The following is a 27,301-nucleotide window of genomic DNA, read 5'->3' as shown; positions in this document are numbered from 1 at the left end:
TGAAATTCTAACATATACCAGTTTAGAGGAAGTTGTTATCTAGCTTTCACTGAAAATAAACTCTGAAGATGAGTGCTGTACCCTGTGTGCAGACTGTCAACATTAACCAGGTTAATGGATCTATTAAGCCTTAAATCCCTTTTGAGCTTTTGTTGTTACCAACACTTCTGAAAATTTCAGAGGAAGGGTAGTTAGGAACCCATGGTCTAAAATTCTACAGGGAGAAATGGCTCAGGAGGGATGAGAGAAGCTCAAGAATGAAATTCAGATTAAACAAACACAAATGATTACAATAAGGGAGAAGAGACAGTAGGGATGCTCAGTGAATTCACTGACAAAGACATGGAGAGGAAAAAATCAAGAGCGGGCGACTGAGGGGAGATACCAGGTCTCACAGTCCTGTAAGAATGGTTAGAAAGAAGAATTCTAAAGCTCAGAACAAGCCAGAACAAATGATGAATGACAAGAACAACAATAGGGGCTGTTTCAGTTATTCTGCTGGGGCAAGAGGAAGACCAAACAAAGTGCAGGACCCCAACTGAGAACAGAGAGGATGATAACAAAAAAGAACGCAGAACTCCATAAGTCTTTATTCTGCATTCTGCGGAGAATGCTCTTCAGATTGGGATGGACAGAACAAAAATGGTCGACAGGAAAATGAAATCTAAGATAAGTGATTGTTCAACTGCTAAATCTGATGGCCTTTTCCTTAGTCTTCATATTTTGACCTGTGCAGTTTTTGATATTGCTAACCTCTTCAACTGAGACACTTTTTTTTCTCCATTGGCTGCCATGACCCTGCTTTCTCCTGGTTCTCCACTTAGCTGACTGATATTTTTTGTCTCATTTATTGTATCTCTTGTCCCTTGACATGAGTGTTTCCCCAGTGCTCTGTCCTGAACCTTCTCTTCTGCCTCTAGAAATTCTCACTTGGAGATCATCCATTCTCATGGGTTCAAGTGTTATCACTCCATCAATGATTCCCAAATTGATAAGTGCCTGGCAGATATTTCTTCTCTGGGGGATGTTCTTTGGCATTTCAAACTGAATGACCAAAACGGAACTCATTATTTCCCTTTCCGCAACCTACCCTTCTCCTCTAAATGTCTGCATTTGTGAACTTGGCTCCTCTCCTAGCACCCAGGTAACCTTGGAATCTTCCCTGATTCTTCCTTTTTCCATAACCCCCATACATATATATATATATATATATATATAAATAAATAATCAATCGTCATGCCTCATAGTATAGCATCTGTCCCTTTCTCTTCACTCACACATTAACAGCCTGGCTCGGGCACTAATCACTTGTAGCTCGCATTTCTGTAACAGTCTGCAAATTGGCCCTATTGCTTCCAGTTTCTCCCCTCTCCAAATCAGTTGCCAAAATAACCTTCCAAAGGCACAGAACTGACTGTGTCATTTCCCAGACTTCTATCGGCTTCCTATTACCTATAGTATAAAGTATAAACTCCTTAACCTTGGATTGAAGACCTTCTCCAATCTAGCTCTAATCTCCCTTCCTATCTTTATTTTCCACTATTTTTCTTTAAAAGCCACATTCCAACCAGATGCTGGAGGCTGCTTGTTACCATATGAATTTAATACCTCCTCCCTCTTATATGCTCTCATATCCTCACACTCTTATATACTATCATGTTCTCCTCATCTCTGCTTCTTACAATCCTAAGACCCAGATTAGGTGCTGCTTCCTCTGTGGAACCTTCCTGGATCCCACCCCGTGTTTGTATTGTCTCTCTGCTTAGTTTTCCACATGCTAGAGGCAGCATAGAAGTGGCATAGTGGACGTGATGTCAGAAAGACCTGGGTTCAAATACGGCCTCAAGACAGTTACTAGCCTTGTGACCCTAGAGAAATCATTGAACTTGCCTCAGGATTCTCAGCTGTAAAATGGGCATAATAATAGCATCTACCTCCCAAAATTGTTCTGAGCATCAAATGAGATGATATTTGCAAAACACCTAGCATAGTGTGTGGCACTAATGGGTACTTAATAAGTGGATGTTTGTTTCTTTCCTTCCTCCCTTCAACATCTATTAGTGTACATGTTGCATTCCTTCTCTCTCTCTCATTCTCTTCTCGCCAGTAGCATGTAAGCACTTAAAGGGCAGTGACTGTTTTAAATTTATCTCTGAATCACCTAGACCAGTGGCTCATACATTGTGGGGAGAATAAGCACTAATACAGCCCTACTATACGCCAGGCATTATGCTGAGCATGTTATATATATTATTATTACATATAGCACCACTTGATCCTCACAACAACCATGTGAGGTAGGTACTATTATTATCACCATTTTACAGTTGAGGAAACTGAGGCAGACAGACTTGCCCAGGGTCACACAACTAATTAATGTTTGAGGCTGGATTTGGATTCAGGTCTTCCTAACTCTAAGCCCAGTGCTCTGTTTCCTGCACCACTTAATGTGTTTAATGGCGTGAGTGAGGGATCTGTCCTTCCTAACTTTGCTTTGTTTTAAAGTAATTTTTTACAATGACTTGGATAAAAGAATAGACAGCAAGCTTATCAAATATGGCAATAATTCAAGGCAATGATGGATAGCCAACTTAATATGCTGTACAAAAGGATTGGGTTGTCCCCCCAAAATCTCAACAGGCTATGACAGAAGACCAAACTTAAGAAAATGAAATTTAATAGGAATAAATGTAAAGCACTATGCTTAGGTTCAGAACATTAATTGCTAAGTACAGAATGGGCAAGCTAAAACTAGGAAGCTGTTTGTGTCTGAAAAGAGAATTAGTGGACTGGAAATACAATCAGAGTCAAGAATGTGACCTAACAGCCCCCAAAGCTAAGGTGAATAGGTTGTATTAAGAGAAATAAAATGTTCAGAAAGAGCGAAGTGACAATCATGCTGCCTTCTGGCCTAAGTCAAGCCACATGTAGAGTCTGAGAGTTAGGATTTTTAAGGTCACTGTTCTGAGGAAAGGGATCAAGGGCAAGAAACTGGGGGGAGTGTAGCCTGGAAATGGAAAGATTTGTTGGGGTATGTTACTTTGTGAACGGCAATGAAGAATATTAGCCGTTTTAAAGCATCCAAGTTTTTCACAATTTTTTTTTAAGTTGAAGGACAATATGTAAAAAAGGGATTAGAGTTATTTTGCTTGAACTCAGAGGGTAGAACTAGAACAAATGAGAGATGTTATAAACAGATTTGTGATCCATGTAAGGAAAATCTTCCTAACAGAGTTGTGTCAAAATAAAATAGGCCGAAGTGAGAGGTAGTGAGTTCCTTGTCATTTGAGACCTTCTAGTGGAGCCTGGGACTGTTGTACAGTGATGCTTTCTGTTGAGATCCTATTTAGAGTAGAAATCCTCTGATTTTTCTTTGAATTCTGAGATTTTTCAGACTGTGAGTTTTTCAGTAACAAATTCTGCTATACAGAGTAGTCGAAGACAGACTGGGACAGTCTTTATAATCAGTCCTTCCTCTAAATTTGGAGAACCAGCATATGCATCAATTTGCCTATGACTCTGGCTTTGTAAATATTCTTTCTTTTAAATTTCAGAAGTAACCAGCTTTTCACGGGTGGTAGAACTCCCAAAGTGGCTTTTAGAGTCTGAATTACATATAATCTTAGAAAGCAAAAATCCCCCTTAGCATGCATCATATCATACACAGGAGGGTTAATACCACCATGGTGTTACCACACTGTACTGGGTTTTTTCTACTTCCTCCCAACCTTTATCTTGTCTCTACCCCCCGCCCTTACCATCCCCTCCCCTAAATGTACATACACTAATGGTATGGACAGTGATCACTATACCCATTTATTTTACCCTTCTGTGACAGATCTGATTGTCCTTTAGTGGCTGCCTGCCAGTTCTTATATCTGACTTGCTTTCCAGCAGGGTCACTATTATCTTGGGTTGAAGGGAAATATAGAAAGATAATAAACTGCATTCTATCAGGACCACATCTATAATGCTAATTACTGAATTCAGACCCTTGCTCTGGCTTTGGGCAAGGATCTTTAACAATGCTGTTAGAAGACAAATGGGTAATGAATCCTCATAGATCTGGACACAGACAAATGCATATCCCCTTTCTACAATGTTAATAATCTGACATTCTGCAAAATGATAAAGACCAAGGCGGGGTGACTTCTGATTTCAGTAAGTTGAGTGTAAGCTGCTATGGAGTTTCTCTGAAGAAGGCCACAATTTTCTGAATCTTACTTTGTGTACCATGTATAGAACTCAAGTAAAGTGCTGGAATAGCTCCAAGACCAACCTAGAAACCTCTATCTCATTGTGACTTTGAATGAGACTCTTTTAGTGTACTGTAAGCTGGTGTGTTAACTCAGACTCAAGCCCCAAGGCAGCATTATTAAGCAGAAACAAATTGGACTAATAGAAAACTTACTTCTGTTGAAAGGATAATAAGAGAACAATTTCTGGGCTGAAAATGGGATCATATACCAAGGTAATAGGGACAAGGTCTAACAAGCATATGCTTTATGTATCTCATAAATCATAATTATACACCAGGAGACATTATACCTCTTTTCATTTTTGAGCTACTTAAAAGAAATGAAACATAATATTTTTACTAATACAAAATTTTATTCAGTATCCATTTGTGAAAAAGGCTTAACCATGGACTTAATTGGATTGCCTTGCATGATCTTTGGAGCAGTTCTATTTTAAATAGTCACCCTCTCACATCAAAGATTGTTATGTTTTCAGGGCTGGGTATCAAAAATGCTTAATTACTCCTCAGTTGAATTTTAGCTGAAAGCTAAAGCTGATAATATTTCTCTATTTTACCTTCTCTCCATTTCTTACACAGGACTCCCAGAGTTTTCTCTTTTAGCTCTATTTTCCTATTTTTTTTTCAGTTCTATTAGATTCAGTTCAATTCCACAAACACTTATTAAGTGACTGCTTTATACAAGGTACTATGATTCAACATGAGTGGCTAACATTAGGAAAAACTAAATGAAGCTGATAGGGCACAAGATGTTCCACCATTACCTTTGACAGTGACCTCATCTATGTGATGACTGATTTACTTTTTAAATAAAGGCTCGTCTGTTTCCCTCCTATGAAATTCAAGACCTAAGAAATTTGCAGAATGATAGGGAGAAATTGGAGATTGACTATTTAAATTCTAATTTTCTAGATTATAAATTTGTTGAAAGTCAAGACCTAGTCTTATCTCTTCTGATACAATGCTCTGCATACAACAGGTGCTTAATAAATGTTCATTGAATGAATTATGAATGACATTCAAGAACACTTAAGAAATCTATCTTTCTATATAGAGATATACATATACAAACACACACACACACACACACACATATATATATGTAAAAATGTGACTAGTGATCAAGGAAGAAATATTTATTCTAGGAAACTAAAAATTAACACTTATAACAGAGTATAAACAGAAAGTGTCATAAATTTGCTAATTATTCTTTCCTTGCTGTGTATATTAGTCACTGTTGGGTCTTGGGCATAATGCATATCTTGCCTAAGCATAGCGAGATAACACTGACAAAAAAAATCCTTGAATGCTCCTGAATAATCTCATTTTCAGAATTTTCAGGTCTTGATGATCCAGGGCCTATGTAGTGAAGAGCAGGGTTACTCAAGTCCCAATCTCCACTCTTTTGTAGCTTCATTAAAGTTCTATTTCTACAGAGACTTTTAGAGAACAAAGGGACCTATAACTATTGTACCTTTTTACTGGCCTCAGGGTCACAGTTTTTTTAACAAAATGGGTTGCTGCTTTCTAGAAGGCACCATAATATAGTTTTTTAAAAAGCACAAGATTTAGAATGAAAAGCACTCAATTTGAATCCTGGTTCTATTTACTGCTACTTATCTGTGTTGATGGGCAAATCACTTAACCTAACTCTAAGGCTTAGTTATTCCATCTGTAAAATAAAGGAACTGGACTCCAAAAAAAAAAAAAGAGGGAGTGGGCAAAATTAAAAGCTACCACACACCCCCAATATAAAACCCAATTCAGGGGCATTTGTTTTCCACAATGACTGAAACCAAGAAAAACACAAAAATTATCCTAGCAGTTTGGCATTGCCTCATCTGCTGATTTCACAAAACATTAGATTTATAAGTTGCTGGGGAGAGAAATTGTTCCACATCTGTTCTGTTGTGTTTCATTGGTGCTTAGCCCCATGAAGACAGAAATGCCCTATCAAATCAGAGCTGCTGTTCTGATTTTCTCATCAAGAAGGCCTACAAATAGCTAAGAGTACTTTGGCCACTCAGAAAACCTGAATGTTTTAAGCTGCTTCCCATGAAATCATGTATTATTCGCAGAACTAATACACCCTTGGCTACAGCAAAATCTCTAAAATATTCCAACTACTCTAAGCTGCATGCTCTTTCAAATTGTGTAATTGTTCTAACTGGGATGCCAGAAGAAAAGTGGTACATGTGTTTTTCCTTAAAAAAATCAGAGGATTCTTACCTGCAGAGGCACCAGAGGACAAACCCAAGCCCACAGTAAGGGTCCAAACAGATAGCCACTTCTCTAGAGGGGTAAAGTTCACACTGCAGCTTAATAGAACGGCAAAAGGCACTAGTGGCCGCATGGGACATCTGTAAGACAAAACAACAGTCAACTAAAATCGCTGCCTAATAATAGTAGGCCTTTCAGCACCTGGGACAGCAACACCAAGGGTTAATTTGGGGCTGCCTGAGTAGTGGGGGTGAGCTATTAGATCCACTGAAAACACCAGGAAATACATCCCTGGTTGATGGGTTAGTGAATCAGCACTCTGCCATCAGCATCATGTAACTGGCATCCACACACAGATATGTCCTGGTATCCAAGGAAGTATCATTTGGGCATAAGAGAGGCAGCCTTCACTATAACTTCATTCCCCCTTAGGAGACAAAGTGACAAACTGGAAAGACTCTTAGATTTGGGGGGGTTTCCACTTATTTGCTTTTTCTTTGAATTATGTACCAGTTTGAAAGGAGGGTAAATAGTGATTCTTTCCACTCCTCAAAACGTCTGTTTATCAACACAGAATGGGAGAGAAATATGTGGAAGTGTGTTTTGCCACCACTTGTCATCCTTAGGAAATCAATTCACCCCTTTAGGTCTCTGTTTCTTCTTCTGTAAGATGGCCATTTTACAGCACTGTTGTGAGATAATGGAATTGAAAGCATTCAGTTAATTGTTAAGTCCTATATATTTGATATTGCTATAATATACAAAGTGGTGAAGACCAAAGATCTGAACAAACTTTTGACAAACATTATACAGCAAGAATCAGAGTAAAGGTAACAATCTAGTCTTATTATATAAAAACAACAACAACACAATTTCTTGAGAATTATAGATCTGCTATTTTCTGATAAGCAATCCATTCGTTTCCTTTTCATCTATGGTCTGCCCACCCTTCCAGAACAATGGAACCATGTTGATGATGGTATTTTCTGAAGCTTATGAAAGTTTTTAGCGGTACAAAGTAGAAAGAACAACTGAAAACCAGATTTTTATAAAGTCTCTAAATGTGAGTAACCTACAAAGTCATATCAAATGTGATGTTTTTCTTTACTTTCCTCAATAAAAAAATGAAAATGAAGTGAAAGTAAAAAAGAAAAAATAGTGGCTAGACTAGATGGCCTTTGACATCCCCTTCTAAGCTCTGGATCAAGGATTTTATGATCCCTGCTTCCAACATCACCATTAATATTGCACCTGGGTACCTATCCTTAGCCAAATCCATAATTACATTCTTACCATCAGACCCACAATCAGTATATGATACGCTTTGTGCATAACAGACAAACACTGTAATTTACACTCAAAACAATTAATTTTCTTGGAAGAGGCCACCTACCCAGCCAAGCCAGATGGAAGGAAAAACAAAAGAGAAAGGGGCAATATTAGGACTGGAATTGTTTACTGAATTTCAAGCAGGTGCCTGATGTTAAATGGAGAGCAGAATTTTGTTTAGTTCATTAAACATTTTTAAAAGTCTATATGGTTAAGGCACTATGGGAGGTGCTGGGAATGTAATGTTAAACATCATCACAACCTCTGTCCTCAAGGAGCTTGTAATCTAATAAAATAAGATATACACATAAATTGTCTATAATACACAGTGTCCCAACAGTTTAGTGTAGCTTTTAAACTATTAAAGCTTAAGAAATATGAGAGATTTGGAAAGGGACAGATCACTTTCATTTTACGGTCCAGGAAGAAGAAAAGGATTTGAAATGGCAAATGTGTAAAGTAAGTCTGTTCAAAACACATTAGACTGCAAGTAAAAATGTTCTATGATAGAAGTGGGAGAGATGTGACAGGATTGGAGAATGGATCATAGTCCAATTTGACTATTTCTTAGAGTAGCTTATGAAAGTAAGATGAAATCAGTTGGACATGTAGGTGGAGGCCAAGTTGTGGCATTTCTTGAATGCCAGTCTAACAACAGTGTGAATGATAGAGTAGCATGAGAAAAGCCTAGAGATAGGGAAACCAATTATGAGACGATTGTAATAGTCCAACTAGGAGGTGATCAGGGACTGAATTAGTGTGATGGTAGTGAGACTGAAAAGGAAAGGAAGGGTAAAAGGGCTATTTCAGAAATAAAATCAATAACATGTCACATTGGTGAGGGAGAAGAAAGAATCGATGAGGATTCCAGAGTTTTGAGCCTTAGGAATTAGTAGAATAGTGTGGTACCATCAGGAGAAGGGCAGCTAGGGGGCAGAGAAGATAGAGCACTGGACCTGAAGTCAGGAAGACCTGAGTTCAAATCTAGCCTCAGACATTTACTAGCTGTGTGACCCTTACTAGCAAATCACTTAGCTGTCTTTGCCTCAGTTTCCTCATTTGTAAAATGAACTGGAGAAGGAAATGGCAAACCACTCCAGTATCTTTGCCAAGAAAGCCCCAAATGGGGTCACAAAAAGTTGAACAGGACTGAAATGAATGAATAACAACAAAGAGAAATAGGAAAGAGGAGGCAAGTGTTTTGGAAGAAATGAATTGATTCCTAGGCTAGTTCTTTTTCAGATGAATTACTAATTAATCAAGCTTACTCTATCTTAATCTATTCTTATTGAAGTTGACTTTTTTTTGGTTCTTCCCCAATGTTCTCCCCTGTTGAGATAATTTTGAAGTTTTCACTGTCAGTCATGTTAGTTATTATATGTTAGTTCCATTGGGCACATCTTGTGTTCAAAGTTTCTTTGGTATATTCTAGCAGATAATACATCAAACTAACAGTTGGAAATGGGAGCCTGGAACTTAGGTGAGAAATAAGGGTTGGAAAAGGTCTCTCCACTGCATTATACCGCCTTCTAATGAAGCACTTATTGTATGTGGCTGGATGCTAGGGGAGATACAAAAACAATTCACTGAATTACCAATAACAATAGCCACCATTTATATAGCACTTTAAGGTTTGAGAAGTGCTTTAGAAATATTACTCATTTGATCCTCATAACAATGCTTGGAGGTAGGTAACATTATTATCCTGATACTGTGATTGAGAAAATGGAGGTAGAGAGAAATCATGACTTATTCAGGGTACCACAGCTAATACATGTTCAAAGCTGAATTTGAACTGAAGTCTTCCTGACTTCAGGTCCAGAGTTCTATATGCCTGCACCACAGATTTGTCCTCTCTCTTTTACTTACTACTCCCTTTAAGTTCTTTTCAGACCATCAGAAGTATATGATCCTATGTGAAACACTATGCTCCAAAACAAATACAGGAGCCTTGAGAGGTATTCAGGTGTAAATGTAAAACTCTGAATGTAAAACTCTCACCTTTACTCCAGCTAGCATTCCAGTTGTAGATACACTGAAGTCAAGGTAAGCCAGTGTATCTGGGTTGGAAGGTTTGTAGATTTGGGCGGGCCGCTTCTTTGGCAAATCATCTGGAGACCAAAACAGAATCTTTAGCATATCTTCCTTAAATTTGGAAACATTCAAAGAAAAGAGGTTCAGATATAGAGTATTTCAGCTTCAAAAGCAATCTAAGCAGTTCACCGTGAATGAGGATTAATGGATTTGTTTCAATCCTTACCTGTATCCAGTATGGGGGGCCACGTTCTGACATCGACTGCTGCTGCTGCCTCTCTGGATCTTAACAATTTGCATATTAGTTGTGTTGTCATTAAACAGGCAGAACGACTCACCTAAGGAGCAGGAAAATGACAAGGCAATTAGTACCATGCACATCAAAGCAGATAAAGTCAAATCTGGATCAATATCAGAATGAGTAAGTAAAACGCAAATTAATAAGAATAATTAATCATAGCTAGCATTTATATAGTGCTTGAAGGTCGGCCAAGTGCTTTGCATCTGTTAATGTGTGAGCCTAACAACAACCCTGTGAAATAGATGCTATTATTATCATCCCCATTTTACAGATGTGGAAACTGAGAGAGAGGTTAAGTGACTTGCCTGTGGTCACAGAGGTAGTAGTGACTGATAATGGATTTGAACTTAAGTCTTCCTGAATCCAGGTCCAATGCTCTAATCACTACATTGCCTAGATGCTTTTAATAACAAATATGTAATGAATTATTTCTTATGTGGTAGAAAGGTCACATACCTTTATATTTATCAAACAACAAGCATGTATCAAGTGTTTACTACATGTGCCAAAATAGAAAGACAAAAACAATCCCTGCCTTAAATACTCCCTCACCTCCTAATGGGAAACCCTTGTATAGTATAAGTTTGTGCAAGATACAGAGAAAGGATGATAAATATTACTGGAATAACACATAGCAATGGTATGTGTGTGTATGTTTACATATGTGTTTGCATTCCATGTAATGACAGATTTTAGAGATAAAAGGCACTTTCAAGGGGCAGCTAGGGGGCGCAGTGAATAGAACACCAGCCCTGGAGTCAGGAGAACCTGAGTTCAAATCCAGCCTCAGACACTTAACACACTTACTAGCCGTGTGACTTTGGGCAAGTCACTTAACCCCAATTATCCTCCCCCCCCCAAAAAAAGGCAAAAAAGGCACTTTCAAAATAACTTAATCCAACCCTTTCCTTTTAGAGAAGAAGCAGAGATAAATAACTTGTCCAAGGTCACACAAAGAGTAACAGACCTAGGATTCAAAATCAGTCTCTGTCCTCCAATGCAGCACTTTTCCACTCTCAGTGATGGTTCTTATCGTCTAATATGAACAAATCAGATCTCTTATTCATGAATATAAGTTAAGGTGAGCAATTTCTTCCCCACGAAGACCCAATCTAAACATGTTAGGGTACAGCATGGATGGGAAATTCATCATGGGAACTCCTTAGTCTATCAAGATCAGAGCTAATATAGAATATGGGACCCACTCTCTCTTTGAGACATCATGTTATTTAGTTGTTTTTCAATCATGTGTAACTTTTTGTGACCCCATTTGGAGTTTTCTTGGTAAAGAGACTGGAGTGGTTTGCCATTTCCTTTTCTAGATCATTTTACAGATGAGGAAACTGAGGCAAATCGAGTTGTGACTTGTCCAAGGTCACACAGCTAGTAAGCATCTAAGGCTGGATTTGAACTCAAGAAGATGAGTCTTCCTGAGACCAGACCTGGCACTCTATCTCATCTGTCCCAGAACATCACCTCTACCTCTTAATTATAATTCATAATTTCCTTCAATGCATAACTCAGGTATAACTCCTCCAAGACACTGTTCTTAATGGCCCCATGTGTTCATGTCCTTTCTCACTCTTAAAATCTTTTTGTATAACTTTATATGGTTTTTTACATTATATCCTCTAGGTAACATATTTGAGGGCAGAGACTGTTTCTACCTTATCTTAGTATCCAAGGCCTGGCAAAATGCCTGATTTATAGTCGGCGCTTAATAAATGTTTGTTGAATTGAACGGAACTCTACCTGATAATTTACACTCTAAAAAGGACATGTGAATGAACTGCTCCCACAGGGCAGGAAGGGACTATTATTATTTTTATTATCTCTGTATTATTTTTATTCTAAATGTCATTTCCACCTGTCAGGCAATAACGATTCTTTTGGTTATCAAAAAGCTGTTTCAATTTGAGGTAGTTTTCTTCACCCAATAGATAAAAAGCTGCTCACATGCGCTTTCTTAAGAGCAGAGTTGACCATGTGACTCCCCTCCTCAACTAATTTTATTGGATTCTCATTGCCTCTAGGATTGCCTCTGTTAACCTTTTAAAACCCAACACAACCTAGCTCCAACCTATCATTCCAACTTCCCTGGGCATTATTCTTCCTCCTGCTCTTGGGGAGCCAGCTACATTGACGTTCTCTTTGTTCATCACTTGCTCTGTGCTTGTACAGTGGCCATCCCTCACGCACTGAATGTACTGCATCCTCACCACCACCTCAATGGGTCTCTCTCTGTTATCTAGATACATCTCAGGTACTATCTTCCACATAAAATTTTTCTAACCCCCCCCCCCAAGCTAGCTAGCTCCGAAACTTCCTTTTTTCAGCTACCTAGTATGCTATATTCTCTATATTTTCACATGCACTTGGTTTTTCTCCCCATTAGAAACTAAACTCCCTGACAGTGTGTGCTTGTTTCATTCATTGTACTTGTGTGCCCAACACCTTGCACAGGGTCCAGTACACAGTAGGGGCTTCATAAGTCTGTCTTGACTGATTAATCCCTTTTGGCTTCTCCTCCTTTCTTCAAGTCCTACCTTCTATCTGGGCAGCACTACAGAAATTCTCACCTTCAGCTGCCAAAGGGAACAAGATACTCTTGATATTTCAGAGAAAACTTTGAGAAATGTTTCCTCATTTCATGGTGCCCGCTGCGGCTCAAGCACAGGGGGCCCAGTGGGCCCTCAACACTGCTTGACGAGCCTTGTACTGTAACCAGCCTATGATCTCATTTCCTAGAGTAACTAACTACTCAAGAATGTTTCCTCTATTTTCAAGCCCCCAAGTGCATCTCCACTACACACTTTTATAAAAGATAACTTGGCTTCTTGTTTCACTGAAACATGAGCTCTGTCAATTCTATCCCTAAAAACTTAGCATTATCACCTACAGTCTACTCCTTTCCTCTGGTCAAAGGAGTGGTATCCTTAGTCTTCCTAAGGTTAGTCTCTCTCCCTCCAGTGTCTGTTCTATGATGCCTCTTTCAGAATATTGGTTCCAGCAACCATATACTCCACTCCATCATGTACCTTAGTCTCTCTTCTGACACAGAGCTGGAAGGGATATGTAACACAGTAGAGGGATGGCAAAATCAGAATTGAAAAGGCCCTTGACAGGCCAAAGCATTGAGCTATATTTAGTAAGATGAAATTCAGTAAGGATAAAGGTAAAGTCTTACCCTTGCCTACCAAAAATCAGCTTCACAAACAAAATATGGGGGAGGTAAGGGTAGATGGCAGTTGCACTAAAAAAATCTGAAGATTTTAGTAGACTGCAAGCTCCATGTGTGAAAGCAGTATGAAATGGCAGCTAATGAGATCTTGTTTTTCTTTTTCTTTTTTAATTTTGGAGGGTGGAAGGAAAGGCAATTGGGGTTAAATGACTTGCCCAAGGTCACACAAGTAGTTAAGTGTGTCAAGAGGCTGCATTTGAACTCAGGTCCTCCTGACTCTAGGGCCAGTGCTCTATTCTCTGTACTACCTAGCTGCCCCTAGCTTATTGAGCTTCACCAGAAGAAGCTGAATCCAGGAATAGAGAGACAGAAGTTCTATTGTACTCTGTCCCTGGTAGACTTCATACAGAGTGTTGGACTGAGTGATGGGTACCAGGCTGGTGAAGGGGGGATTAGACTTGCTCTGGCTCCAGAAGGCACAGCCAGGAGCAGTGAGTAGAAGTTGTAAAGAGGGAAATTTTGGTTACATGCCAAGAAAAAGTCCTAATTAGAGCACGCCCAAAGAAGATGGGCTGCCTAGAAAAGTAACCGTTTCCCCCTCCTAAGACATCTTTAAGCAAAAAGCTGGATGACCACCCAGCAGGTGTGCAACAGTGGGGAATCCTTTCATGAACAGTTTGGGCCAAGTGACCCTCAAGGTCCCTTCCCAGTCTCAACTTCTGTGAATTCTTTGTCTCCTTTCTATCTGCCTGCAAACATTTCTCACTAATTTGAAAAGAAGCTTTCTATGTATTTTCCTACCACCATTTCCTTCAGACTTCTTGGAAAAAAGCCCCTCACCCCTCTCTGTTCCCTCCAAACCTTGCAACTTGTCTCCCACATCAGCACTCTACTGAAACTACTCACTCATAGATCACCAATGACTGGTAATTCCTATGGCCTTTTTCAACCACCATCATTTTGGTTTGGCATTTAAAGCCCCGCACAATCTGGCTCCAACCTGCCCCTTCAGATTTACTTCACATAACTCTCCTGATATGCACACTACATTCTAGCCCAACCAGCTTCTCGCACATCATATTCTGCTTCCTATGCCCACGATGTTCTCTTGTCACTTCCACTTCCTGGAATCACTAATTCCCTTTAAGACTCAGCTCAGGTGCAACTGCCTACATGGGGCCTTCTTTAATTCCTCCTAGCTGTCAGTGCCCCCATACTTTACTTATACTTTATACGTCTAGCCCCCTAGCAGAAAGTTAAAGTGAAGGAGAAACAGGAGATTGCATATTTCAGGTAAGTCAAAACACCTCCATCTCTCAAGAACCTGATAGAGACCACTCAGGACCCTGAATTCAACAGCCTTGGATTCTCTCCAGAACCAGACCACTGGTTCTGCTTCTATCCTGGACTACACAACCATCCTTGAGGGAAGATCACTGTAGAAGGGGTTCACCTTCCTTACCACCACCACCAACTGCAACTGATAACCAAGTAAACCCAAAAGGGACACCTCCCCTGGGCCCTGCACCACTGGTCCTGCTTCTGTGGGAGCTGTAGCTATAGCTACTGAAGACCCAAAAAAAGTCAGTTCTTACCCTCAAAGTCCTTGGCATTGTCAAATAGTCTAGCATCAGAAACTGGTAAGATTTTATCAGTGGAAATGACATAAAAATGACTTTGCCACTGCAGATGAAACCTTCATAATACACACAGAGACTAACATATATATGTATATTACACATGAGATATATATATATGTATATGAAAGTTTGCTATAATTTATATTACAGCATGAGCTTCTTAAGAGCAAAGGTTGTCTTTTTTTTCCTGTCAGTTTCCCGACATATAGTATACTTTGCACATAACAATTGCATAATGAATACTTTTTGATTTATTCAAGATCCTTGAAGACGAACTGTTTATTTTTGTCTTGGCATTTTGATCTAGCACAGGCCTTTGTGTTAAAAAATACTTGATGATTTAATTGACCTTTGTGCATCATTTGGCAATATTGAGCCTTCCCTGGCTTCAGTTACTACATACTACACTCTGCTAATTCTACTCCCACTTTTCCAAATGATCGGTTTTTTTTGGTCTCCTTTTCTGTCTCCACATTCTCTTCCTGTCTTCTGCTCCTAGCTCTCTTCTTTCTTCTCTTTATGCTCCCCCTTCATGGTCTATCATACCCACAGCCTCAGTTGACACCCAGGCAGATGATTCCCGAATCTCTCTTGCCAGCCCTGGTCTCTCATCTGAGCTCCTGACCCATATCTCAAACAAGAACTCCCTTCTGGATGTTCTACCTCATCCTCAACATGTTCATAGTGTCCCTATTACCTTTACCGCTAAATGTGCTTCTGACTTGACCTTTGTCAGTGGCATCACTGTCAGCTCATACCTTTAGCAGGGTTCTGGGCACTTAATAAATACCCCTTGAATTGTATTTATACATAGTCTTGAAATACACTAACCCTAGCAACCAATCTCTCTCTTATGTGTGCCTCTGGACAAAAAGGAGATGAAGTGAGGGAATTGGCTTGTCTTAACCTAAATAGAAGTTTTATCATAGCACAAAAATGATGCATGTTTCTTAATGGCCATTCTGGGGAGGAATTTTCTACCAAGCTAAAAAGGCTATGAACATGGGGCCAGGGTCAGACTTTGTTTATTATCTAAGGAACAGCCCAGCTTAACATGAAATGGCTCATCACCAGAAAGCTGACCCTAAGCAATGAATTCTGGAGCTCTTATTACCATTTAACATTAAGACATTAAAAAGAAAACCTACCTACCACCTACTATCATATAACCTTCAAATGCACGTAGACAGGAGTAGTCTTATGTTTAACTACAAAAGGCAGCATGCCTTCTCTTAGCCTTCAGCTCACACAGCCTCTGCCGTCCCAGAGAGCCTTACCTCCACAATCATCTTGACAGTCGGTAATGTCGTGGCAATATTCTGGGGGTGGGGAGGTCGGACCGTTATTGGCACACAGCCTGCATATAGGCAGCCATAAAAAGCTGCAATTAGGTCTATTCCTGCATGAAGAACAAAACAGAAACTCTCAGCTGAAAATCAGATTGTTTAATCAGTCACCCCCGTCAGCATAAATACTACTCTGGAGTAGCTTAGGAGAAGGTTAAATGAACATCTATGCTCTTTTAACACATTTCTTTTTCCTTGTCCGTATCTGTTAAGCTTCACTGATCACATTCATCCATGCTATTCTTTTGGGCTTGTAATGCCCAAGGAGCCCCAAAACTTTAATCTTTCCATTATTTCTCAGAGGGATTTTTAAATTTTATTATCACTAATGGGTAGTGAAAAGGTTTAATTAGTATTGATTAAATAAGCAACAGCAGGTGCCTAATAAAATAAATTTAAGCAAAAAGAAAATCTTTGCAAAGTGGTATTTTTTTTTTTCAAATTTTGTTTGAAATCATGGAATTGTGGTGCCTGGAAAGGTAGTACCTAGACCCCTATACAAACCTGAATAAACTAATTTTCATTTCCAGAGAAGAAAATTAATGGGAGCTTCACCTGAGTATGGTTTGGGAATTGAACTCACTGTGAGAGGTTTGGGATTACACAGGTGTGTTTGCTGATGGGCACCAGTGTACATTATGACAGGTTTCTTGGCCTGGCAGTGCAGGTCTCAGATGTCTGGAGCCCTATGTTCTGCCCAAGTCTCTCACCTGGGGGGTAAACCAAGGCCACGTGATCTCCATCTTGCAAGTGCCCTCTTTCCATCAACATAACAGCAATCTTCTCAGCTCGTTTATGCAGCTGGACACATGTCAAGGAGTTGGCTATTGTGCCCTGCATATTAAGAGAAGACCAGACCAAGTAAGGATTTATGACTTTTTTCAATCCATCAATTACTTCTTTGCTTCCTGACAAAGGGGAATGCTGTTTAGAATATAGAGTATAGGGTATATACAAATATAGTATAGGGTATATGCTTCCCTCACAATTCTGTTTTGAGGAGATCACTTTGTAATTCTCAGAATGCAGCATAAATGTGAGTTATTATCACTACTGTCATTACCCTTAGGACAGCATTGAGACACAGATCTGAAAACAGTATTAAGATGTTCCACAGAATTTTAGAGTTGCAAGGGACCTTAATGGCCCTTGAGTTCAAGCCACACACAAAAGGAATTCCCACTGTAACATACCCGAGACAGGGTCAGACAATTTCTATCTGAAGGCCTCCAAGGAGAGGACCCCACCACCTGTCCATCCCACCACTGGAAAGCTTGAATTGATAGGGACTTTTCCTTAAGAACAAGCCAAAATCTGCCTCTTTCCCACTAAGACCAACTCTTCCTGGATTATTTGCCCTCTGGGAGCATGTATTTTAAATACTTGAATGTTTCTTTAAATAATTATCTGCAATATGGCAGTAAATGCACCAGTCTAATGATTTGAGAACTTGAGGTATTAATAAGGAGCTCTGGTACTGAATGGCCAGATTGTAGGATCTATACCTCTTGCAAAAGTCACCACTAATACTAAAAAAAAATGGATCAGAATCACAAGGTACCCAGTAATGACTAGAAAATCACATTTATCAGAAGGATAACTAAAATAATGACTTCCTGAGGAAAAAAAAACATCAATAAAGAGGGGTATCAAATAAGGACATGAGATTTAAAACAATAGCTCACATTTATGTAGTACTTTAAGATTTTCAAAATGCTTTCCTTCCAATAGCCTTGTTAAAGAGATAGTGCAAGTAATAATATCCCTATTCTACAGATAGGAAAATGAGGTTTAGAGATTAAGTAATTTGTTTATAATAATACAGGAAGTATCTGAGATGGAATTTGAATTCAGGGCTCTTAAGTCCAAGTCTGTGCCATGACATTGCCCTTCTAAGAACATACACAGAAAATAAAAACAACTCTGTAATTAAAATAAGGATACAACTTGCAGGCACTAAGTATCTCTCTTTGTTCTTCCCTCTCATACTCTTCATACCACAACTCCACAGCAGGGTTGTCAATCCCGTGGCCCACAATATTCCCAAGTGAGGCCCAAACCAGATTATAACAAAGTGGGGAAATATTTAACAAAATAAACATACAATAGAACACAGATAATGTTAATACTTTTCTAAGTCAATATGCAGCCCACAGAGATCCTTATGGATGGCTTATCGGCTCCATTTCTGAGATTGACACCATTGGGATATAGCATTTCCCAGGGTGAAGAAACTGCAGTATAAGTTTGTTTAATAGTTTTCTGTTCTGTTCAAATTGTATTTTTAAAAGTTCAGTAGGGAAAAGGTGCCTGGAGCTGTTTATATAATAAGAAGCTATTTTTGTCAGCAGGAAGTCAGTTGTAAAAACCTCAGAAGTGGAAAAAGACTAATTAGAGTATAAGCTTTATCCAGAATAGCCTGTGTGTATATAGGGAAATGATGCGTCAGAGAGCTGCCACTAGAGGGATCATTCTTGAAAGAAGACTGTCATGGGATTTGTGCCAGATTCAGGGAGTTGCTCTGAAATTGGATTTTCATTCCTATTCTGCTGGGACATGGGTAAGAGAGGAAGTCTAAAGGGATGAGGGAGCAACTTGAAGCCCAGGCAATGGAATGAAGAAAGTTGTGCAGTAGGAGTTTGATTTCTCTTTGATGGCACTAACTGAATAATTAGCTAGAGAAAAAAAAACCCAAAACATCTTTTGGATAAGAAATATATAATCATGTGTGTTACCTGTTCCTGAAGCAGGCAGAGGAGGACAAAGTAGTGAACACATAAGTGAACAGATCTGAAGATGTGAAAGCTAAGAGCCTAAGTTTCATTAAGCTGTAAGTGAAACAGTTAAGTATACTGAAAAGAGGTACTTGTACTTTGGTGCTGCTATTCTGAAATATTTTGCATTTGTTCAAAGAGCTCATTTTCTGGAGGAGTCCCCTTAAATCACTTCTTTAATTTTCAATCTTTCCACATCTACTTTTTCCCTATTTGGTGCCAACAACAACAAAAAAAGGCAAAAAACTTCTACTTTCTAGTCAAACTGATCTGTTTGCTTCTCTAGAACAGGTGCCTCATACAAATTAACTTCTTCACCTCTGACTCTTAGAATCCCAAACTCTCATCAAGGAAGCCAGTTCAAATACCACCACCTTCAGGATGACTTTCCAGTCCAGGAGCTACTGCTCCCTCAAAAAGTGATTTCGTATTTTCTTACATTAGAAACAGCCAGTGGCAGAATGGACAGAGCTGTTGGCCTGGAGTCAGGAAGACCTGAGTTCAAATTCAACCTCAGACACTTAATAACTGTGTGACTCTGGGTAAGACACAACCTCTATTTGCCTCAATTTCCTATTCTGTAAACTGGGAATAATAATAGCACCTATCTTCCATGGTTGTTGGGAGGATCAAATGAGATAATATTTATAAAGTGCTTAGTGTCGTGCCTGATTCATAGCAGGTACTCCATAAGTGCTTATTCGATTGGTTGATGTGCAGAGGGGTCAGATGACTTGTCCAAGGCCACACAGCTTTTGTGTCAAACCCAAACTTGAACTAGAAGCTAGGTTTCCTGAATTTCTATCCAGGGCTCTTTCTACTACATTATACTTTATACTTCATGATGCCTTTTTTTTTTTTAAATCATTTTATAGAAAAAAAGCATAGTTAATTAGTTCAGGTGTTCAGTGCTCTGAGATGGACCCAGAAAATATGTTTTGAGTTCTATGACAAAACCCATTTGCATTTTGATGATCATTGCATTAAGTTAATTTTTGGAGTATTGTCATTTTAACTCTATCAGATCTACTCATGAACACTGAGTGTCACTCTAATTATTTAAGTCTTCCTTTATTTTAGTCATTGGTGTTTAATTCCCACAATATTTGCTAGCTTTTTCATTGTTATTGTAAACAGAGTTTCTTTTGTCTGTTATTTTCTTGCTCAGTATATAAGAAAAATGCACATAATTTATGTGAATTAATCTTGCATCCTTCAACCTTACTGAACTCATTTATTGTCTCAATTTTATTGTTGAGACAGGCAGATTTTCTAAATACATTATCATGTCATCTGCAGATAGTGATATTCTGGCCTTTTCATTTACATGTTAATTCCCCTGTTATCTTTTTTCCTGACTAATTATAATTGTTAGCATTTCCAGTATTACACCACATAGTATCCATCTTTCCCCTAAATAATCCCTATATTACACCTTTATCATATTTTTCTTGGGGGGGTGCATAAACAACATACACTGAAGGGCTTCTGTCCTGAAGTATAATCCTTCCCCCACCCTCAATTCTGATTTATTGTTTTTTCCATTAGAAAAGTTTTATAGAAAGAGAACACAGAACGTGATATCTGAAGGGCGACCTCTCACAAAGTGGGAATAATTTTTAAATGTATGCAATATTAATAGACTTTAATAGAACTGAAAGTTACTCCCAAAAATGGTAAGAGAAAAGAGAATAAGGGCATTAGGGCAGTACAAAAGCTGGGATAAACACCTGGTAAAAACTGACAACTGTATCTGACCAAAAAGAAATAAGAAAAATCTGTACAAGCCTATGGACACACTGCTATGATCAAAGACAGTGAGAAAATGGATTCTTCATAGGAGCCAAAAGGTATTAGTGATTATCTCTGAGAATACGTTTTGAGCTGGACTCAGAGACTAGATCCTAGAATTTTAGACCCAGAAGGGACATTGGAGGTCTGATTAAAAGTTCTCCTTTTACATTAAGAGAAAATAAGGTAAAGATTAGAGAGGTAAAGTTACTTGTCCAATATAACAAAGCTAATGGTAGATCTAGGACTATAGGCTAGGCTGGCTCAGTTCATTGCATCAGACTGAGATTGTCACAAGAAAAAAGCCAAGAAGGTGAAAACATGGTAACTTTGTTTAATCACCAAATGGTTCAAGACAGAGAACAAACCTTTTTCAAGGTCTCCCAGAGTAGAAACAGAATTGCAGCTATGGGGTACAGCCGGGGCATGGACATGGAGATGGGATGAGAGATGGGTGTCTTGTGTGAGGGTCAAAAAGATCAGTCTGGCAGTCCTGCCAACCATAAGGACAAATATCTAAGGCTGGAAAGGAAGGGGTTTTAAAATGTCAAATGGAGGAATTTATATTTTATTCTAGAGACAGTGGAGATTTGTTGAGTAGAATGGAAACATGGTCTCACTTACACTTAAGGAAAAACATTCCTGTAGCTATGTGGAAGATGAATTGAATGTTTCTTTTCCAAAAGTCAAGGAGAACTATTTAGAAGAGGCTATTGAAATAGTCTAGACAAGAGGTAATGAATATTCTTTCAGACAAATGACTTCCTAGTACAAACATTTTATCTACACAAATTAAAAGTCTCACAGAACACTCCAGCTGTATCTTAAATAATAAGCTAAATACGATTTCTGTAATATCAGGGAATAATTAACCCATTTCTTGTGGAATTAAAAATAGCCAATGCTCCCCATCAAAATCTGTTTGCTGAGATGATAATAGTGTGACAGAAAGAATACTAGACTTCCTATGATACTTTTCCAAGTTGTAGCAGTGTGACTTGCCTGGGTGACCTTGATCAAGTAAGTTAATCACATCAAACCTCCATTTCTTCATCTGTAAAATGGGAGTAATATTTGTATTACCTGTTTCATCCTGGTGCTGGGAGTATTTCATAAGAAAACAGAATCATAGAATTTCAGAGGTGGGAGGAGACCTAAGGGGACATCTAGTTGAACCTGCAGCTGAAAAAGGCTCTCCTTATTTAACATAAGGTATTTTAAAAGGGGCGATCTAGCTTTTGTTTAAAGATCTCAAGTGAGGGAAAACACAGTGCCTTCTAAAGCAGCACATTCTGCCTTTGGATAGATATTTTTGTTAGGATGTCTTTACATCAAACTTACATTTTCCTCTTTGCAAATTTTGCCCCTTGCTCCTAGTTCTCTGCCCACAAAACCAAAAAAAGAATACACCTAGCCCTTTTGGGGAATAACAGCCCCTCAAACAAATGCAGATAACTACCATGTCCCTTTTAAGTGTATAAATTGTTATAAACTGTAAAGCACTAAAGAAATGCCAGCCTTGATTACTGTTGTCTCACAACAGTAATAAGAATGATTTAAACAACTCTTATTTAGCACAATACATTTTATCATTGGAATTCAAAGGTTCTTATGTTGGCTGGCCTTTATAAAATGCAAAATATAATCTCACAAGTTGTCTAACATTAGCAATACCCCAAGGCACCAAATATTTTAGGAACATGAATGTATTATTACAAGTGGCAGGCATTTTTATAGAAAGAGCTACTTTCTAGCCAGGTACTTTTATTGACTCAATGAGAGTCTGACAAGGGGTGCATTTTTCACCTTTGAACCTCATACCATTAGTCTTTACCACTTGGTCTCTGATGATTTTAATAAAAACTTTTGCTTCCTAGGGAAGAACGCTGATTTTTAATCACCTTTTGCATACAGCACCTTATTTTGTAAGTTACTGTACCCCAGGGAAATAGCTGTCTTCTCCCTGTTGAGCTCCTCTCATCAGCATTCATGGGAAAGCCTAAGGGTTCTTTTTGTAAAGCTAATATGAAAAAGGATAGATTTAGAAGAACAACAAAGGAAGCAGAAAACCAGAACACTGACCTCAAAAATAGGCTTGGGAGACATTCTAAAAGATTAGTAGTATAGGTCTTCACCTCACTCCCTGTCTACCAACTCAGAACCATGTTACCTCCACACCATTTCTATCTTCTCACTGAACTCCAGCCCTGGAACCACACCATGAGTTCTGACAGCTCAGCTTTTGCCTTACCTTGCTCAGAACAGGCCCCCATTTACTTTCTGACCATTAGCTTCAAACCACGCCAACATCACAGCCTCTTCACCCCTTTTTACTTCTGCTCTATTTACTGTCTTCCTGCATTAGAATGTAGGCTCCTTGAGGGCAGCAGCCATATTGCTTGCTTGTATTTGCATCCCTAAAACTTAGTATGGTGCTGGCACATAGTAAGTTCTTAAAAGCTGACTCACTCATTTTCTTTCTTTTTTTTTATTTTGGAAGGGCAATTGGGGCTAAGTGACTTGCCCAAGGTCACACAGCTAGTTTTTTTTGTGTTGAGTGTCTGAGGCTGGATTTGAACTCAGGTCCTCCTGACTTCAGGGCCAGTGCTCTATTCACTGCGCCACATAGCTGCCCCCGGCTCACTCATTCATTCACTCATTCTGTCTAGAATATGTGTCTAGGCAACACACCCTGCAAATCTTTGCTCTGCAGATAAAGAATTTTACTGTCTATGACTGTCAGTGTGACACCTTTTAGCAAAACAATGGTGATTCTGAAGAAATAGAAAAAAATGAGGAAATGATCAGAAGTCTCTATTCCTAAACATTATTACATAAAGAAAGCTAAAATATTTGGCTGCTGTTTCTTGCTACTGTTTCTTTTAAAGATTCTTATGACACATGTTTTCTCACTCTCTCTGTCTCCCTCCCTTTCCTTCACCAAGTCCAAAGAATGTAAGAATTTGCCTTGATTTGCAATGAATCTAATCCCTCTTCACCACTAAACCCTAGCACACAGCCCTTGTATTTATTCACTGCAATGCCAATGAAGGGGAGATGGTTTAGAGATGAGAGGGCCTCAAAGCAGTCAGATATTGTCATGCATCACTCACATTTATGAACCAAAGGTTCCTTCATTTCCAGAAGAATTAGTAATCTACCTGAAAATGAAAAGCTAGTCAGATAGCATCAGGATTCTTTACTAGCTTTGCAGATAATTTTAAGTGGAAATGACAATATAACAGCTGTAGAAATTATGCCTTATGCCTTCAAATATGAATTCAGCTTCAGCTCTAGGAAGGGAGAGAAAAGATCTGAATGTAATTCCTTGAATCTGACACCTTTGGGTTATCAGGATAGAAACACGATGGAACGAGAAACATCATGATGTAGTAGACAGAGGGCTGGCCTCAGAGGCAAGAAGATGAAGGTCCAGGTTCTGCCTCTTATACTGGTGGGGGGTGCAATATTCATCCTTATGAAACTCACTTCGCCTCTCAGGGACTCGGACTTCATATTTGTAAAATTGGGGAACTAGAGGAGCCAGATGATTTCTGAGGTTTCTTCCCACTCTAAAATAATGGTTCTGTGACTGTGGGGTACAGAAAATTTGCTAGTCTGCGTTGGGGAGGAGATCTGATAAAAGACACAAGTCTCAACTAAGAAAAAAAACAAAAATGAAGGAACAGAAGGAACCTAGTGCTTCTTGTTTAGAAGTGGAATTGCTCTGAGTATATGGAAATCCTTGTCCAGCAATTCCTTTCTGTGTTCCCAGCTCTCTGGCAGCTTTGCATTGTTTGGGAAATAGTAAGCTGCCCCTACAGAAGGCATGGATTCCTCTATGTCAGCAAACATTCCTTTCCTCAGTTGAACCTAAAAAACCATTCATTTGTGGTTTCATTCCCATCGACTGAAATGTGGCTGCATTCTTTGTCCTTTTCACAAAAATTTGGTCATTTTCAGTGGAACACAATTTCCAGAGCAACCGTTCTGTAGCTGAAATACATGGTTACAGATTCAAGAGCATGTACTAAGTCAGAACAATGCTCCCAGTTTCTCCAGTACTGGGCCTCTTGTATTGCATCAGTGGGTGATCTGGGGGAGACCATCACATTGGTCTTCTACCATATCAATCCCTAAAGTCAGATCTATATTATGAAATGCCCAGTTTCTCTTAGTAAGGTGGTAAACTCTATTGATTAGCTATGAATTTAGCTAAATATCCTTAAAGCTGTACCTATTTTTAGCCTGTACTATCTCTTTAGGCTGAAGAGTTCCACATGTTCTTATCTGGGCTTTAGATTAATTAGGAGAAAGCATAAGCCAATCAATACATGTGCTTCAAATCATATTTTAAAGTGGATTTCTGGAGGGTAAAATCCAGGCTGCACATATGTGGTAGCTATCTTGGTTCTGCATTTGCTCCTGCTTTCATCTTTTCAGACTGTGACCAAAGGTAAATACCTTTACTTTTCTAGACATCAACATCCTCATCTGTAAAATGGGCTAGATACATGCAAAGATGCCTTCTAATTCTAAAATCCTATGATCTCATAACCTACAGAAACCATCAAAAGTCTCGGGAAAGATATGGAAAAGTGAAGGAAGGATGTTTATGAATTGAACTGACTAGTGAAATATGAGGGAGAAGAACTAAGGTGCTGCATGCTTACAAAACCAAAAATGAAAATAGTTTGGAGTTCTATTTCCCTCATTTTCCTTGGGGAAAAGATGTGAAGATGCTCTATGCATTAAACAAGCCTCTCCCAGCTAATCACTGTTCCTCACACACAACATATGCTATTTTCTGCCTCATGTGTGGCACGATGGATAAGAGCCCTGGGCCTGGAGGCAGGAAGACCTGAGTTCAAATCCAGCCTTAGACACTTAACTATCTGTGTGATCCTGGGCAAATCACTTAACCACAGCCTGCCTCAGTTTCTTTAACTGTAAAATGAGGTCAATGGTGCCTCCTTTCTGAGGCTTTTCCTGATTGTCCCAAATGTTAGTGTCCCCACTTATAAATTTTCTTTGTTTACTTTGTGTATATTTTGTAATTGTCTCATCTTGGGTACATGTTGTTTTCCTCAGTAGAATGTAAGCTTCTGGAGGGCAGGGACTGTTTTTCATTTTTATCTTTGTATACCCAATAAAATGCTTAGCACATAATGAATATTTACTAAAATCTTGAATTAAATTGAATTAAGACTTAAAAACATTAGGACAGAGGAAGCAGTGAGGTTCTTTTGGGCAAGTTAGATCACTAAGAAGATCTTATGAGGGGTGAAGAGGAGATACAGAACATAAATTAGATTGTGTTGTATGCTGTTGTACTTGTCCTGAAAATGACCTTTCTCCAAGTTTTAAAGTATACCTTCAGTTCAAAACTGATGTTAGTCAACTAAAGAATCTGAATCTTTTAAATCTAATCCTCAGACTAATTAGCATTTCAAGAATAACTGCAATTTAAACAAATCTGAGGTACTACCTCACACCTATAAGACTGGCTAACATAACAGAAAAGAAAAATGACAAATGTTGGAGATGTGGAAAAATTGATACACTAATGCACTGTTGGTGGAGTTGTGAACTGATCTAACTATTCTGGAATTCGGAATTATGGTCAAAGGATTATAAAAATACATATCCTTTGACTCAGAAATACCACTGTATCCCAAAGAGATCAAAGGAAAAGGACATATACATATACATATATGTATATATATATATATATATATAATATTTACAGCAGCTCTTTTTGTGGTGCTAAGAATTGGAAACTGAAGAGATGCCCATCAACTGAGGAATGGTTGATGGTATGTTGGAGTTGTGGTATATGATTATGTTGTAGTATTACTGTGCTATAAGGAATGATGAACAGGATGCTTTCACTGGGGAAGGCTTATATGAACTGATGCAAAGTGAGCTGAGTAGAACTTCTAGGGGGTCTCCCCCTCTTCAACAGATATCTTTGTGATGGTAAATTGGTCTGTCGCTCATCTAAGTTCTTACCTAGAGCTCAGTCATTGAATGGGCATGGCCTCAGAAAGACTCTTAGAGACCTGGGGAAGACCTTAATTTAAAAAGGCCAAAGTCACCCACTGTATCCTGGGCCATCCACAGTCATCCTGACCTTTGTCTTGCTGCTGGATTTCAGTGGCTCTGGAGGAGAAAGTGAGGCTGACAACTTTGTGCAGCTACATGTCCTACTACAATCTAATCTAGTCAAGACATCACCCTTGTTGATATCTTCTTCAAAAACAAGGGACGTTCAAAAGCAACAATGAGGGTTGGACTTCATGGCTACTGAGGCCCTCCTTTCCAACTCTCAAACATTATAATTGCCTAGAGTCAGGAATACATGGATTCAAATCCTACTTCTGATAAATAAGATGTATGTGACTGTAGACAAATCACTTAATCTCTT

At 38.8% G+C, this 27,301-nt stretch overlaps 1 protein-coding gene across 3 annotated transcripts in view; it reads right to left on the bottom strand.

Moving 5' to 3' along the window:
- Positions 1-27,301, bottom strand: part of DIP2C (disco interacting protein 2 homolog C) — a 586,558-nt gene that overhangs the window by 74,609 nt on the left and 484,648 nt on the right. For all 3 annotated transcript variants that reach the window (XM_069086554.1, XM_069086552.1, XM_069086553.1), the window contains 5 exons: positions 17,020-17,143; positions 16,241-16,362; positions 10,068-10,179; positions 9,809-9,918; positions 6,488-6,618 (listed from right to left, as the gene is read on the bottom strand). In XM_069086554.1, the coding sequence (XP_068942655.1) occupies positions 6,488-6,618; positions 9,809-9,918; positions 10,068-10,179; positions 16,241-16,362; positions 17,020-17,143 (599 nt within the window). The remainder of the gene's footprint in view (positions 1-6,487; positions 6,619-9,808; positions 9,919-10,067; positions 10,180-16,240; positions 16,363-17,019; positions 17,144-27,301) is intronic.

This window comes from Petaurus breviceps, unplaced genomic scaffold (genome assembly GCF_028583685.1).
Source record: "Petaurus breviceps papuanus isolate PSGF00001 unplaced genomic scaffold, PetGlider_PUasm1.0 178, whole genome shotgun sequence".
Lineage (NCBI taxonomy): Eukaryota > Metazoa > Chordata > Mammalia > Diprotodontia > Petauridae > Petaurus > Petaurus breviceps.
This window is presented reverse-complemented; position numbering and strand designations above follow the sequence as displayed.